Source organism: Serinus canaria, chromosome 2 (genome assembly GCF_022539315.1).
Source record: "Serinus canaria isolate serCan28SL12 chromosome 2, serCan2020, whole genome shotgun sequence".
NCBI lineage: Eukaryota > Metazoa > Chordata > Aves > Passeriformes > Fringillidae > Serinus > Serinus canaria.
In genome coordinates this window covers 94,082,488-94,099,951 of record NC_066315.1, presented here as the reverse complement: position 1 = coordinate 94,099,951, position 17,464 = coordinate 94,082,488, and the positions used below count along the sequence as shown (strand labels likewise).

Genomic DNA, 17,464 nt, shown 5'->3' with positions numbered 1-17,464 from the left:
TGTTCCTTCTATGCCAATTCTGAAATCCTTTTCTATATTAAAAAAAAATGCTGTAATACTGTTAATACTCTGTATGTTTTGTGCTCACTAATATAGCTCATTCATTCCCATTGAGGTTCAGTTAAGTCATTGGCAGCCTTGCAGAAAATACAGGAAGTTTTCCTTCAAATGCCCATGAATTAATAAAGACTGTTTTACCCTCAGTAGTCAAACATACAGAAAATAAAAAATAGCACCTTTGCATTTTTTTGTCTCTGGAGAAAACTTGTCTAGCTTGCCTAGTTTTCACCCCCTTACCAGCTTCCCTCTAGCATTCTGCAAAATCCTGACTACAGCATGACAGCTACGGAAAGGCATCAGACAGCGAGACGGAGCAAGGAAGCCAGAGAAAGGAACAGCACTGTTTTTCCCTTGTCATCTCACAGGGAGCAAGTGAACAAGCTGTGCTGGCTTTACTCCACAGACACCAAGAAGCAGCCAAGGCCATCTCCATTTAAGGGGGAGCTCACCATCACTGTGCATTCTTGTGAACAGAGGACAGGCAAATAAAGGCCAAAAACGCAAATCCCAAATAATTTAAGGCAGTGTAAACATTACAAGGTTGTGCAAGTAGACAGTAAGAAATCTGATTTAAAGCATCAATCATTAAAGCCAGCCTCTTTAAAAAAAATTGTATTTATTATCAGATAATTAGAGCAAATACTTTCAGACTTGTCTTTGATCTGTGGACAAAGGATTTTGTTCTGAGAAGAAAGCAGACTGTCAGTTATTTTCTTTTCGCTGTCAAACTGTGAAAATATTGACTACTCTTAATTCACTTCTTTTACAATTGCACAGTGATTCATTCCCCACCACACCCATATATATTTCCTCTTCTCCTATTCATACTCAAAAGCTATAATCATCTCTAACACCCCTGAGGAAAGCAGATCTAACCTGAAGAGTATTAAAAAGGAAAATAAGCCTGACCATTTTTCTAGTTTAGCTCTATCTCCATTTAAATTTTAAAACCCAAAAGAAATGTGTATCTCTAAGGAACAACTTGTAGCCACACAATTGGAGGGGAGTGCACATCTACATTAGCATTTTTACTTCTATCAGTTATTGAAGCACTGCCTACTTATCTGTACTCACCATGGTTCACATTGTGGAAATTCCCTGCACATGCTAGCTGGAATACTTTTAGATGGGACTGAGCTTCCATAGCTACTCTAGGGACTTGCATAAATATCCAGTACACAGGACTGAAATAGAGCTACACCATATTAAAACTCCAACATACACAGCATGGGACAAAAACATTCCAGAGCTAGTGTTTCACCTTACAGATCCACTTTAATTGCACTGCTCTATCTACTGATGTGGACAGACTCATCTGTCTGAAATTGTTGAAGGGGGAAAGCTGAGCTTTCTAGTTGCCCCTTCTTTTTTGCCTTGCTACATATGCGGGCTCAAGTGTTGTTTTAAAAATTAAGTTTAATTTGTGATTCTAAATACTAAATCTAAGTTATTACATCCTTTTTAAAGGTTATCTATAAAACTTGAATAAAGCCTGAAGTTTTAAACTCTGTTTCACCACATTCAGAGGGAAAGCCATGGACAAACATGGACAGAAGTTAGTGCTTGATGTGAAGGTAATGGGAGCTACTGTGAGTGCACTTCTGAGAAGTACCCCAATAGGACGGTCCCTTCCAAGGCCTCCAAAGAATTTGGAAATGAAGGTGTTTGAGCCAGCAGATGTAACCAATTAAACTTTTATTCATGATCATTTACATATGACTAAAAATGTTCACCACAAAATACAAACTTGTAGTTATCTTGTATTCAGCAGTAAAAACAGTCACCTCTTCATAGTAAAGCACCAAAGCACATAACAGAAGAGTCAGAAATAGATTTAATTTATCAGTTTTTCCCCTCACAATGTACTTGACAAAGTTGAAGATTTCATTGAAGGCTAAAGTTCCAGAACAAATTCTACAGTCACCTGAGTATTTGGCAGGAACAGTACTATTTAGTAGCAGTTACTTTTTTCTGCCTTTTTTTTTTTCACAAAAATGAGACAGACATAATTGGGCCAAACATTGACTTTCATTTCACCTGAATTTTTCAATGGGAGACAAACAGAACAGTTTGCTAGTAGGAGTACCTACAAAAACTATAAGAGCAGTTGTTAAAAAATATTAAAAAAAACCCCAGCTCATTATAGTTGATTGGTAGGGCCCAACCCACTTCCAGGCACCTATAACTCCACTCAGTTTTATTCATTACATTTAACTTGCATCTCATTCATACTACATTTAAAAAGACAACATGATTTTTTTTTAAGTTAAGTTGTGTACATGTACACAGTTTTGGTAGTTTTTTAAAGCTGTAAAATGTGTAAGTAAAGAGAGTCCTAATGACCCTATTACAGATTAAAGAGAAATAACCAGAATCAGTGTTACATACAAAATAATATTCTACCACAGAAACTAATACAGTTATCAAGTAACTCATTAGAGAATAAAAGTGTTATTCAAAAAGAGAAATGGTGCCTTTTTATCACTTCACAGCAGCATATAAGAAGGCAACATTAAGAAAAGTGCACAGCAGAAAAAGAATTGTTTCATTTTCTGAAAAACTTGAATTTTTCTTCAGACATCAGGCTTTTCTCCAGGAACATATTGGGTTAGGACTGCTTATATTTTCTTCCAGAAAAGGTATTCTCTTCTTGCATTACTCCTCAGTAAGGCGCTTACTCTGACATGTAGGAACGATACATCAGGGCCACGATAATTGCTGCTATTGCTGGGATCACCCAGTTGGACCATGAACTAAAGGGAAGTTTTTGGAAAAGCAGTTTAGGAAGTGACAACCAGAAAGTTATAAAAAGAAAAAAACAACAAAAAAATTCAATGGCAACATAACACCTGGATTGGCCTGTAATACTCCAGACAAGGGAAGAAGCTTGTACAGTAAGGGTCTATACTAAAGCTTACAAGAAGTTTGCTTCCTAGAGGAGAGTAAAACCCTAGGCACATTTAAAGTCATGGTGTGCTGCCCAGAATATCATCCATTCAAAAGCTATTTAAGTAGCAGCATCACATGACACTTCTAAGCACCCAAACTCCCCATGCAGAGGGTCACAGAAGAGTCATCTGAAGTTTCAGTAGGCAATTGTCAGCAGGATATAACTTCAAAGTTTTTGATTAAGTGGAATTACAAAGTGTTTTGCAACCCCTTCCCAATTCTGACAAATCTTCGTTCTTACACACAGAGTCCTCTTATTTCCCTTAGATGCAACAGCAGTAGCAAATTTTAAATGCAAGGCATCCATCTCAGTAAAATAATTGGCAACAGCACTAAGAGTCTTCCCTTCATGTGGCAGACTGCAGAAATAAAGGCCTGTGCCAAACAAAACAATTGGTAGATACTGACACCTGCCAATATGAGAGAAGTATCTACCTAGTAAGCTGCCATACTTGTAAAGTGATACATAGATGCCAGCTTAGACTTCACCAAGAACAGAAATTTTCATGCACCACCCCCTGATATCTCAGGTTCCAGCAGATAAAAGCTATTCAGCTTTTTAACCCTCAGAAAATCATGAGGCACTTCAAGTTTGCCATCAGATGTCATACTGTACCTGGAAGTAGACTGAACAGTGGTAATAAGAGTTTCCTGGAAAGCAAAGCATAAGAAGATATTTACTTCAGGAGACAAACCTCTCCACCTTAACTAGCCCCACAGTTTCTCAAAACTCATCAAATGAGACTAATTCAGAAACAACTCAGAGCATGTATTTGGGAAGCATACATATTATTTTCTCTTAATTCCTACAGCAGTTCTGTTGTATTATAAGCTAGCTAGTAGCAGTTCCTATAGCTAACATTGCATCAGGTTCCTAAAACATTATCAACAAATATTTTGCTACAGGTTTTCTATGAAGCTGACTTCAACCTTAGGTTAAATTTGAAAAGTTTCAGTCATCTCTAAGACAGAAATTGTTTCCTTGACAAAAATCAAATTGAAAAAACTTGGATTTAATTCACAAATATTTTTTATATCAAAACTACATAAAGAAAGTTACTAATTTACATCTACAAGGCTTATTAACTTGGGGGTTTTAGTGTGGTGTTTCAGATTGTGTAAGTATCAGTCGAATTGTTATAGCTGTTCCTGATACTGATTTGGACTTGTTCTTTTTCCACAGAAAAAGCAGCACTACAAGGCCAAATCCCAGCTGGGTACATGTGCACAATTTATATGAAGACTTATTAATTTGAGTAACTCTACTTGCGTATGACCCTAAGTTTATTTTAAAAATCCAAGTACTAAAACCCTACCTAAATTTAGTGGTGTATGATCCATCACTGCAAAATTACTTGCTTTGGTACCAGAACACTTGTAATTAATTTAAAGAAAGGAGGATTTTGCTGTAGTATAACGCCATCACACTTAATAACCCCCAGGTATGAAGCCATACAAAGAAAATAATGGTTAAGGGAAAGAACAATTTGAAGCAGTATCAACAGGTCTAAGAGATTTCAAACCTGAAACATCACACTTAAACTGAAATTTTTATTTTTCTGGGAGTATACCATTCATACACAGACAGTAGGTCACTGTCTGTAATGCCCAAAATAAGCAATTTGGCATTTCAAGAAAGACACTTACTGTTGGTTTCTGAAGCTTGGATCTATCATCCTGCAAGAGAAAAGAGCAAGAAACATTTAGACAAAATCTGAAGCATTGAAAACAAAACCGAACTCACACAATTTATCACTAAATTCAGTTTGCAATTCATTCTGTTAATGTGTAAATATTTTCCCTAGGTAAAAACAGACTGGCAAAGGAGCAGATGTCAGCGATTGATTTTGTGCTAACATAAACAAGATCACTTCCTTAAATAATACTTCCCAGTATGCAATGAAGAAGTGAAACCTGAGCCTCCAACAAATTTCGTTATTCTTTGTGCCCAGGTTTTCACCTTTCCTTTGTCTCTGGAAAATACATAACCTTAGCTTATATGTTTACTGCAATCATATTGATTCTGCTTACTGGACTTGCACTATCAGGTAACGGCAACGAACTGGTTGTGCCAATGTTCACTGGACCAAAGGTCCCAAAATCTAGGGATCTTTCATAAACTCAAAGTTCTGCTTGGCACAGTCACATTCATTACAAAAAAGCCCAACAGTGTATAATCCTGTCAGTGCTGTATTTGTACATTACACTACCAAGCTGTTTGTTTCATATCAAGTGAAAACAGGCACTTGCCAAACAAGGAAGAACTGGACTGATACCCATGTTAAGAACATTAGTGGCATCAGAAATAGATGGCAAGCCTGCAAAGCCCCAAACGCAAAAATGTGCATCAGAGCCAAACCACTTCTTATTAGGACAAGCTACACTAGTAATATTTATCATGAGATCGCCCAAGACAGAAGAGACAAACAAGAGCAGCAATCTTACTGTCAAATAGGCTACTCAAGATGGTAATTTTTACCCCAAAGCATACATGAAACAAGAGGAAAAGAAGAGGCAGGAGTGGGCAGTAAAGTAGAGCAGATGGGCACTCTAGCAGCCTAAACCTCCAAACAGTGGTTTTCAACTATTGAGATGCCAGGAGAGTTTAACAGTGGTCTAGCTGAAGGAAGCCAAGGCAGCAGCTCCATAGCTAGAAAGAAATACTTCAAAACTTGAGAAAGCAGAAAGGTGCTCATTGAAAGTACAGGAAATGGGATGGACAGTATAAAAGAGAGGACATGACAGATGATCCAGTGGGAACTGATCATAAACAACCCTGACAACCATAAGTAGGGAACCATGATACAGCTAAAATGGCAGGAGAGAGAGAGGGAAAGACAGAGCAAGAAACTAGAAGTACAATGCATATAATAACCATTTTCTAGACACATATATATATGAAGAGCCAGGATTGCACTTTTTGATGCAGGTAGGAGCCTGGCAGATAGGTATTTACAACAGGGAAGGGATGAGAGTGGTTGTTCAGTAGTCACTCTGCATAGTAGCATAAGAAAAGGTAGACATTCTGACATACCACCTTCAGGGTTACAGAGTTTCATTACAAAGCTGACAGTGAATACCAGAAATGACAGGATTCCATGTTCAGTTTATTCAAGAGCTAAGCTGTAAGGCAATTTGACTCACCAAAAGATGTGACCATCCTTATGCTACACTAATTAAAACCCTTCACACTGGGGGCACTCTCTCAAATCTAGCTCCGTTCACAAACAGCTGCAGGACTGACATCCAACCAAACTAGTAGTTCTTGATTTTGAAGTAATTACCAGACAAGTAACTAAACACAAAAGCAGTACAGCAAACACAAAAGTAAGGATACGCTCATATACTTACAGGATGAAGTTCCCCAACAATAAAGGATTCTGACAGTGTCCTTGCATCTGTGGAATGGCCAACATCTTCAAAGTTCTCAGTAGCATCTCCTCCAGCTTGCTCCCTAAGGACCTCTTCACCTCCTGGGTGCTGCAATTTTTAATAAGTCTGAATTTGTTACTGAAATACATTCCAAATTCTAAAAATGGAAATTCTGCATTTTTACATTTCTAAAATTAAAAAAAAAGCAAAATCACCTGCTGGACCTTCTAAAGCAAATGTAAGCCTTTCTAAATAACTACAGAGTTTTGTGTACTCTCTATAGGCAAAACCAAGGAAGCTAAGTCTCTCTGTCATTGGCAAAGTAGCAGTAAGAGGCATTACCCCTTGCAACTAAAGCACTTAGAAAGTTGTGTGGGTTTCAGTCTGTATTTTAACAGCACAACTATAATCTGAAGTAATATTCTGTGTTTTCACTTCTTTAGAAAATGTGTATTGTTATCCAAGTAATATATGCTTTACACAGCAGAAGGATAAAAGCCAAAAAGTTATTAGCTGCAGCAAGAACATTGCAGGAAGATAAAAAATCTGTTCACAAGATGTGAATCAAGCATTGGCAAAACAAGCTGGCAAGGTGCTAAGGAATCTGACCTTCTAATTAATCCTGGTTTGAGCAGGGAGGTGGGACAGATAAATTTAAGGGTCCTTTCCAAAACAAATTATGGTACAAATATCAAGACAGCTCCTTTGGAAGTGATTAAGCACAAACTGAAAGCTCGCTCAAGACCTTAGAATAGCAATTTGGTTTTCATAGACTATGGGATCCCAAACCACACTGTTGATAAAACCCTTGAGATACAGAGAAGTCATCTCCCGGGATCTTCTAATACCTCAATCCATCACCATTCCCTTAACATAAACCCCTGTTCTCCATTAACTTTTATTCTTCCCTAGGATGCACTTTGGGGGTTTTAAGAAGAACACATTTTTATCTATCAAATAACTCTGACTGAATATACTGCAAGATCTATAACATTATCTAGTTTAGTGCATTCCCTCAGCTCCCAGTTACTTATTATGCAACAGGTAACACACCACACAAACTCACCACTCAACTTTCAAGCAGGAAAGTGTTACATAAACATTGGGAATGATTAGGTAAACAAGTTAAAAGCACTTACTAGTACTGCCTTGGATTAAGGCAGCCATGCAATAGATATTAGCACTTTACCAGTAGTAGAGAAGATACAAGGCTTTTGAAGCTCAATTCAATTTTTAATGCTTCAGAATACAAGATAAAACAGTACGGAAAATGGGCAACATTTCCACAATTTAGTGTCATCTTGTGGAGAGTACAGTTCACCAAAAAGCCCACAGGTTAAAGAAATGGCATGCCTACTAGTCTAGGCAATTCAGGTTAGCGCTTACTTCAATTAATCTCCTATCAAAATTTCTCTTCTGACAAAACCAGTATTTGTTCATACAGTTGAACTAAACTACTACTATGAATTCCCAACAGTACCACAACTCCATAACTTGAATCTTCACATTAAAGGCAGACATTTATTTTAACAGATTAAGGAAGTTGAGGAGAAAAAAACCAAAACTAACACAACACTTTTTAAAGAGCCAAGATACCACAGTTATTAGGGTAAAGGATCCCTACCATGACTAAGCAAAAGCAAGATTAAGCAACTGATAGCGAGATTAAACGCAGCAGCTGAGCCAAAAAAGGTCAGAAGAGTACAAGCAGAGTAAAGATTATGCAAGCAACCTGAAAATATGGCATGCTCACCAAAAACTGTCCTTGGATCCATTCTGTTAAGTATTCAGGGAAAGGACTGGACAAAAGTTAAGGGAACACTCAAGTTCAATGCCTTGAAATGGCACTTAAAAAGCTGAACTTGGGTCTAACCAGCACACCAAGACATTACCTCAGCCAAATCTTTACAGAATTTCTTCAGCAATGTGGGTTTGGGATTTTCAATACCATGCTAAAGAATTGTACCACCCCAAATAGAAAAAAATATGTACCAACTTCAGCAGAAAAGGTGGCACAACTCCTTGGAAAACACGCTTGACAAACAAAGTATCAACAAGCAGCAAAAGGCCTCACAGTTAAACCACCCATAGAGCACCAGCAGCATAAGCAATATGTAAACTCCTACTCATGCATTGCAATGAACCCAAACCCCACCCATACAAGCACATAAAATATCAGTTACTTCAGCAAGTCATGAAGATCACATGGTTTAAACTAGCTCACCAAAAAACATTTGCCATCCAGCCAAACAACTGGATACCTACCAGTATAACTGCATCTGCATTAAAATTCCTTCATGGAGTACTTGAACAAACTACTTGCACAATGCCAGCTACAGAATGATCATGTACTAACTTGTGCTGCCAAATCCCTCCCTTGTGCACTACAAAGCAACGTAGCAGTATGGGCAGCACCACAGAGGCACTCCAGCTTTCTCTGCAGAACTAGGTTTTTTTCTAATTAGCAACTAATCCTTCTGTCTACAAAACCACAATATTTGTATCAAGACAGTGACTGCAACCAGTATTTCTACCAACCCTCTGACTGACTATCACAGGTCAGCTGAAGAGAACAAATTCACCCTGACCTCTGCCACTAGAGCTGGAAAACTGGTAATTCTTTTTTAATGACATGAGCAAGACTAAGTATGGAGAATATCCCATACAGAATTCCAAACTTAAGCTATCTACCAGATAATGTTAAATATAACCTACTAGACAGTGATGGAAGTACTTTGAAACAAAACACTTTGCTTTTAGATGCCACCTCTGCTTAATGATATGAACTTACAAAGCCTTTGTAAATAACTGCACATAATACATGCAATTAATGAAAAGATTTCACCACCCCTAATGAAAGAGAGCAACTGTAATGTCTCACACAAAGGGCAAGAACTGACTCTTCTATCAAAAAATGAGCATCTTTCATGGTTGGATGAGTTTCCCAAAGCTTGTTTATACAAGGCTTTTGTTCATGATTCTGCCTGGTAAACAAAGCCTGCTACCAGAACTGCTACTTTAATGAAGATCCTCTGGACAGACCCTGGAACTGGAAAGCCCACAAGGTTATACAGATAGTGACTCCTAAACCAAAATCCTGTTGAGAAAAGTAATCTAAGAGTTCTTGCAGGTAAAACTGTAGTTCGGGGGAAATTAAAAAGCTTTTGATGATACATTAAGAAAGCCTAGGTCATTCCTAGGACATTCCCAATGTAACAAATAATCTAAGCTATATACATAACAAATGCCTATACAGAGCCAGCACTGGTACAGAGCACAGATGAATTCCTAACAGCAGCACATTAGAAAGTTTCAGATAAGGCAAATATGCAGTTAATCTTGTTGCTCTCATCTAGGTCAAAAGTCCAACTCGCCTCATCCTGAATACCACCTTTTCTCCCCCTTGATACAGTCATGCAGATTTCTCAGTGTCATAGTTCAAGACTTGATTAAATCATAACTACCTTAATTTGCAACTCCTGTGCCCCCTCCTTTCCTATACCAGGGGAATGAAATCTAGGGCCCAAGTTAACTTTGAGGAAGATCAGCAAATATCTCCATTAGTGGCAGCCTCATAAACTCACATTTCCCTTTCTGCACTACAGGAATGAAAAGCAGAAAGGGGGCAGTGACAGAGCCAGGAACACCCAAAGAACCTCACCTCTATTTTTCAGGACAGACAGACAAATGCTTGCTTATTTCAAGGGCATTTTCATGTAGCCTGAAAAGAGTCCTCCAAATTATTTCTATCATCTTTTTAAGTTTCAGAACAGAAACTGACAGCTCATGTAAAATGTCAGGAGCCTAGGAAAGACGATCTCCCTCTGAAAGTACATTTTTGAAAACTATCATTAGGCTTTTAGATGAAGTGCAAATGAAATACCCAGTAGCTTGGTGCCTGCCCTGCTTTCAGCTGACATAGAGCTGCATTTTCTTCTTGGAGGCTGGTACAGTGCTGCGCTTCGCATTCAGTGATATGAGAGGTTATGATTCAGTGATACATGAGAACAATCAGTGATAACACACTGATGCTGCAGTTGTTGCTAAGAAGCACTTACCCTAATTCGAGGGCTTCTAAATGTCCCATGCTCTGCCAGCAAGGTGCACAGGAAGCCAGGAAGGAGCACAGCCAGGACAGCTGATCCAAACTGGCCAAAGGGGTATTCCACACAGAATATCATGCCCAGTATACCAGCTGCAAGGAGTTGGCTGGGGGCTGCAGCTTGCTGCTTGGCAATGGGCTGGGCATGGGTTAGCATCTCTTTTTGGTCGTTTTATTTTATTGCAATTATTTTATTTTATTTCAGTTATTAAACTGTTCTTATCTCAACCCACACATTTTATATTTTTTCCTCTAATTCCCTTCCCCACCCCACCAAGAGGCTGTGGGGAGCAGCGAGCAAGGGGCTGCACTGAGGTTAAACCCCAACAGTGCCCATTTCCCGACTTACAAATCAGTTACAGCTTGCAGAGTTTCACATATATATGCTAAGAAGTGCTATTTCTTAAAACATTTTCAAATTCCCCTGCAAGCTTTATCAGAGCTTGAGGAAGCATTAGCACTGGATTCAATCCTCAGACTCCAAGGTTCTGCAGGAACAGTACCCATGGTTCACTGTCAGACTCCAAATGTGTCAATAAAGGCATCTTTAATGCAAGCTGATCATGACTATAAACATAGAAGGTATTATGCTACTCCTCCACAACACCATCACACTGCATGAATGTAATTTATTGCCACATAGGGGAGAGAACATTTTTCATCCTGACACAATAGAACAATATTTGCTTTTTGCACTTTATTTGACCAGCATTACAAAACACATTTAGTGGCAGCTGTCCATTCTAGGAGAAGTTTAGGAAAAGTGCTATGGATGCACAAGTTCATACCATATGGAAAAAAAAAATTACCAATAATGTTTTTGCTGAATTCTTAGACCACCAGCAATTGAATAAATCTATATAAATTTGCATTAGAATAATATTAAATGAATGCCATAGTTGGTTTCCAGAACAAGAAACTCCTCATATATGTAATTATCTACAATACAGATATATAGCCATGACATCCTGCTGTGAGTATACATGCATTTCTAGTAGCTAAATTACATAGGACCTTATCCTGGTTTTGGCTAGGATACAGCTCATTTTCTTCTTAGTAGCTGGTACACTACAGTGCTTTGGAAATAATGAAAATAATGTTGTTAATGAACTGAGATTTGGGCTGCAGCCAAGTTGTATTCACCTAAGTCAAGGACTTTTCAGTGTCCCACGCTCTGCCAGCGGGAGCACAATCAGGACAGCTGACCCAAAATGGGCAAAGGGATATTCCATACCACAGAATGTCACACTCCATCCATAGACTGGGAGGAGCTGTCTGTGAGCCACCAATCGCTGCTCAGGAACAGGCTGGGCATCGTCAGTGAGTGGAGGACCCATACATGCTGCACCATTTGTTTCTGTTGGGTTTTCTGATTTATACTTCTCTCTCCTTATCATGACCATTACTGTTGCATTTACTTTATTTCAATTATTAAACTGTTCTTATATTGACCCACAGAACTGACCTTTTTCTGATTCTCCTGCCCATGCACTGGGCAGGAGGGCAAGTGAGCCACTGCATGGTACATGGTACTCCATGGGGGTAAACCACAACACCTGAAGATAAGGAAAAGGTTCCCCAAATCTTCTGCAACACAGGTCTGACAGCCTTTAATGACAAACAACATCAAAGTTTCTGGTTTTAAGAATACTCTTTCTTGCCAAGACCTTTTAAATAATGCATTCCAAAAGCTGAGGTTTCTTGATTTCTTCTCCAAAACTTGGAAAAGAAGAGACAAGTCAGAGATGAATATTCAAGCTATGAATTTTCCCCAACATCTGCCACTTAAAAACACACAAAAAAAATCAAAAATAAAAAAACCCAAAACAAACAAAAAACCCAACACAACAAAAAGCCAAAGGGGGAAAAAAAATAAATCGAACTGACTAACAAAAAAAAGCAGTTGCTAGAATCCTCATTAACGCCAAAGATAAGATATCAAAGCACACAATTGTTTCTTCATTCAGCACTTTTTCTGTATTTCATATGACCTTTAAGCTTTGTACTTCAGGAAGCCAAGCTACTATGGGTCACACCATGCGATGCCTCCACTCCCAACACACGCATGTCACCATCCCCAGCCCATTTCCTATCTAACTTCAGTCAAGTGTTCACAGAAGCTGATTGTTCCCCAAAGCCAAGTTCCACTGAACAGCTACAAGCTCCAGGAGGACACAACAGCTGGACAGAGGGAGCACACCCTTTAACTACTGTAATGGAGTGAAAAAAGCACCACACTTCCATTTATTAAGCACAAGAGCATCCAAGGTGACTTCAGGACTGAAGCACAGTAAAGTTTCCAACTTCATCATTAATAGGAGAATATTTCCAGAGGTTAATGCAGTAGCTGAAAAGGGCTTATTGGTTTAAGAAACAGGACAGGTGAGCTTAGCTGCTGCTTCCAGCCCTTCACCCCCTGTAAACTGATACGTACTAGTTGGGAAGAGCATGAGTGAGGTGACACTTTAGCAATCCACCCTTTTTAATACTATTGGACTTTGAAATTTCAGTGGCCCACATTAAAGTCTTAAAATATGTTAAGCTTTTCTACTTCCAAAAGGAACTGCAAGAAATACACCTGAGTTTAACCAATTATGCTATTGAAAGAGCTAACATAATCCCCACTTTGAGTAGGGTTTACTGAATTCTGGAATGAACTAGCAAGAGGCTAGCTTCCCTTCCTCCTCAGCTGTCACATGCCTCAGGGCATCTGACAGTATCAAAAGAATTAGCACAACACTTGATAAGTTAACTAAGTTCCAAAAGCATTAAAAAAAAAGGTTAAAAAATGCTCTATGAAGTATCTTAATTGAAGAGTTCCATAACAAAAATCACCAACACAATGAATAGTAAAATATTGAAGAACTTTCCCAATGACTGTAGCTGCTTCACTTAAAATATGTTGGGTAATTATTTCCTACAATTTCATTGATTATCTCAGAAGGTCTTGGAAATTTCAGCTCAAAACCAGCCATGTTCTCCTGAAAGCTGTTTAATGTGAGGTTGAAGTCTGACTTATGCTTACCAGAGGGTCTCAAGACATCCCCCACATTGCCCAAAACCCAACTATTTAAATATTTACAAATGAAATTCCTTTGATATGCTACCAAATTATCAATGTTGGCCTGAAGGATGAAAATGAGGTTTTCTTCGAGAAATTTACACAAGGTGATGCCTCTCAATATTTACCAATTGCACCACATGTACTAAAGAAAGAGGCTGTGCAACTGCTTAAAATCAAAAGCTCATTAGATCCTGGATTTTTTTTGTCCTATTTTTTTTTTCTTGGGTGGAGTTAGGTTTAGGGTTTTTCTAAGGTGTGGGTCTTTTTGTTTCTGCCTCCTCAATTTGTATAAACAATACAATTATATATTAACCTAAACTGGTCAAGTTCCCAAAAGCTAATTCAGTTTTTCAGACTACACAAAAAGCTGCATTCTTCTCCAGAGCTTCTATAATTAAATTTGCCCTGACTGTATAACCATACAGCGATGTCCATAACTAATGGATGAAGATGACCAGGGGCAGAGCTAGATGAGAAATAATGAAGGAAGAGTCAGTAGATCAGTTTCATAATCTGCCTTGCTGAAAAGCCAAACAATTTGCATTGACACACAGCTTAAGAATTAAATACTACCTGCATCAACACTGCCTTTGAAAAATCGCTTGTCAACCCTCCTTTGCAAAATGCTCAGTTTTTCCTTTGAATTGGAAGCATTTACAAGCACAAAAATCAAGATGGGGCTACAGAACTACTGATGCTTAAAATGAGTCATGCCTCTACCCATCTAAACTGTATGCTTTAAGAAATTAATGCGAGTCTACAATACACTTTTTAATTGGTTGCTTTTAGGAAGAATTTCTTCACAGAAAGGGTGATTAGACATTGAAATGGGCTGCCAAAAGAGGTAGAGTACTCACTGTCCCAGACAGTTTTAAGGAAAGACTGAATGTGGCACTTACTACCATGGTCTAATTGACACAGTGGTGTTTAGTCAAAGGCTGGACAAAATCTCAGAGGTCTTTTCCAATAAATTGATCCTGTGATTCTATCTTTTCTAACTGGGAATATAGAGCAAGTGAGAAAACTCCAAATATCTAAATCCCAATGCCATTAAATTACTGGAAAAAAAATAAGGGGCAGTTTAATTTCTGAATAATGTTTCAGTCCAGTAACTAAAATGCTTCTTTATTAACCTCGACTATCAATGATTACATCACCTGCTGTTTGCCAGAGATCAAAAACATCAACCACTAACTGGGAAGAAAAAAGCCCAACAAAACACAGCCAAAGGAACTGAACTCGCCTCTAGTGCTCTACACTAGAGCTGGAAGTAGTGCAGCTGCATCCCCACACAGAGCGGATCAGGGCAGCAGTGAGAGCAGCCCTAATTTTCTGAACCTGACTGCCTGTACTTAAAGCCACATCCTGCAAAAAAAGACCACCCAGGGCTTAAGGCTACCCAGGATGCACTTACCTAGCAGACAGGAGCACAAGGTACCGTGACCAAGAGACTTTACCAAGGACTGGATATAAGGAAGAATTTTCTTACAGTGACAGGAGGGAAGCATTGGCACAGGTTGCACAGGGAAGCTGGGAATGCCCCATCGCTGCACGTGTTAAACGACCAGAGCTGGGACTAACCTGGTCTAGTAGAAGCTCCCGCCCTTGGCAGGGAGATGGAATGAGACGAGCTCTAACGCCTCTTCCAATCCAAACTATTTTGTGATTCTGTGACTATTAGAGTAACCCCAAGATCTGTGATACTCTGCATGCTGTGGTACTTTCCTTCCACTTTGTGAAGTTTCTTTCCTGTTCCATAATACAACACACACTACACTAGGGTGAAGAGAGGAGTTGCTGACCTTTTAGTTCATAAGATAATATAGCTCTGGGTCCCAGATAAGTCTTCACTTTTAATTCTGTTTTCAGCTGGCACACCAAAGCAAGAAGCAGATGGATTCCGTCCCACTCTTGGAACTCAAGATTGACACAGCCAGCCCGCCTATGTCAGCCCCCAATATTGACTAAAGTTTTTTCTCCCTGTCTTTATTTACTAGAAACTCAAATTCGAAAGTTTCAGGCGGGCGGGGCGCACAGCGGATGACCCGGTAGCGCAGCCAGCGCACGGCACTCGCGGGTTTCTCCTGCCCGGGAGGCGCCCGGAGCCCGGGCCCGCCCCGCCGCTCCTCCTCCAGGGCGCTACCGCGGCCCCGAGGGCGGCTTCCACGGGCCGGGGCAGGCGGACGGGAGCCGCCAGGGGCACAGCACAGGGAGCCGGGGAGCCGCCGGGGAGCCGGCCCCGCGGGCCTCCGATGCCTTCAGCGTCCCGGCAACGTGGGCACCCACCTCGTCCAGGAACTTGGTGACATCGTAGATGCGGTTGTGGATAATGATCCAGGTGCTCTGGCTGTTGTTGTGTTTCTGCACCTCCTCCAGCCGGTAGTAGCGGCCCCGCCACGACTCCTTCCCGGCCTCGCTGGAGCCCGCCATCTCCTGTTCCGTGCCGCACCACACGCACCGCAGGCCGATACCCCACGCACGGTCGGGACCTCGCCACAGGCCCTATCACCACCCGCCACCGCCCCGCCCCTCCCGCCTTGCCGGCCTCTCATTGGCGGAGGGCAATGCCACTCAAAGCAGACGGGCAGCCTGGCGGCTGCCGTGGCGGCCAGAGGCGGGACTTTGACGTGATGCCCCGCCCCTACCACCTCCCCGACGTCTCACGTGACCGGCCAGAGGCGGGCGGGGCGGGGCGGAGGCGGTGTCGGTGTCGGGGTCGGGACAGTCCCGGCTGGTCGCGGTCGGGTCTCCATCGGTGTCGGGCGCTGTAGTCGCAGCTTCTCTGCTGTCAACTTCCTGGGGTGCTCACCCCAGCGCTCGCCATCTTTGGCAGCGGCGGGCTGTGGGGCTGCCGGTGTGCGCTGCGACGAGCTAATCGCCGACTTGCAATGTAGAACCTCATTGGAATGGTTTGGGTTGGAAGGGACCTTTTCGGTCATCTAGTTCTAATTCCCCTGATTGTTGAAAGTCCGATCCAAAGATGTTTAGGAGTCTATAGCACTTCTTATGGGAAGAGACACAGGGAGCTGTCAGACTCTTTTCAGTGAGACAGGACTAGGAGCAATGGCCATAAACTAAAACAGAAGAAGTTTCACCTTAACGTGAAGACGTTTACATTGAGAGTGGCTCAGATGGGCCGGTCGGGGCCGCCCAGGGAAGTCGTGGAGCCCCTCTCTCTGGAGACATTCAAAACCGACCTGGACCTGTTCCTGTGAAGCCTGCTCCAGGTGACCCTGCCTTGGCAGGGTGGTCGGACTAGATGATTCCCAGACGTCCCTTCCAACCCCAACAATCTGGGATTCAGGCTCCCCGGGCAGCCTGCTCCAGTGCCTCAGCAGCCTCGCAGTTAAGATTTTTTTTCCCTAACATCTAAGCTGAATTATCCTGGTTCCGCTGTGGTAAAGCCGGCTGGCGTCCCGGCACGGCGAAAAGCGCCCTGTGCCCGGCTAAAGAGCCCTTGCCATGGGCACACGTAGCGCCGGGCGCGGGCTGAGTTACACCCGGACACACCGTGGCTCTGCTGGGGCTCTCTGTGACCGCCTGCCCTCTCCTACCTGTGTCCTAGCAGGCAGGAGCTGCCCGGGAAGTCACACACCCTCGCTGATCCCGGCAGGCGGCAGTGCCCGAAGGCGGGAGGCGCGCGGCTGCCGCTTTTCCCGCGCAGCCCGTGAGGCGATCCCGGCGGGAGCGCTTCTGCCACAGGCGCTTCCTCAGAGCTCCTCAAAACCTCCCGGCTGCCGCGCGTTGGGAGAGCATCCCCCGCGGGGCTCGGAGCGAGGCTTCCCTGTGGCACTGCCCTGCTTCGCTGCCGGGTGGGTGGAGGGCACAGGGAGCAGGGCCTTCGCCTTCCCTCGGGAAGCTCTGTCATCAATCCAGCATCCTGTTTCCCCGCAGTTTTGGCTGAGGTAAAATATGTT

At 41.7% G+C, this 17,464-nt stretch overlaps 1 protein-coding gene across 1 annotated transcript; it reads right to left on the bottom strand.

Annotated features, from left to right (window-relative positions):
* Nucleotides 1-1,738: 1,738 nt before the first annotated feature.
* On the bottom strand, nt 1,739-16,061 carry LOC103826369 (cytochrome b5). Its single transcript, XM_009101676.3, has 5 exons — nt 15,834-16,061; nt 6,361-6,489; nt 4,657-4,686; nt 3,626-3,660; nt 1,739-2,813 (listed from the first exon to the last, which is right to left on the bottom strand). The coding sequence occupies exons 1-5, from the start codon at nt 15,975-15,977 to the stop codon at nt 2,735-2,737; spliced, it is 417 nt and encodes a 138-aa protein (XP_009099924.1). The 5' UTR covers nt 15,978-16,061; the 3' UTR covers nt 1,739-2,734.
* Nucleotides 16,062-17,464: the final 1,403 nt, after the last annotated feature.

What these genes read in the sequence shown, in the direction of transcription:
- LOC103826369 (XM_009101676.3), bottom strand. Translation starts at nt 15,977, where the DNA reads ATGGCGGGCTCCAGCGAGGCCGGGAAGGAGTCGTGGCGGGGCCGCTAC. An exon ending in CCAAGCTTCAGAAACCAACA is followed by an intron (nt 3,661 to 4,656) that starts GTAAGTGTCTTT and finishes TTTGCTTTCCAG; the next exon opens with GAAACTCTTATTACCACTGT. An exon ending in ACTGTTCAGTCTACTTCCAG is followed by an intron (nt 2,814 to 3,625) that starts GTACAGTATGAC and finishes ACTTCCCTTTAG; the next exon opens with TTCATGGTCCAACTGGGTGA.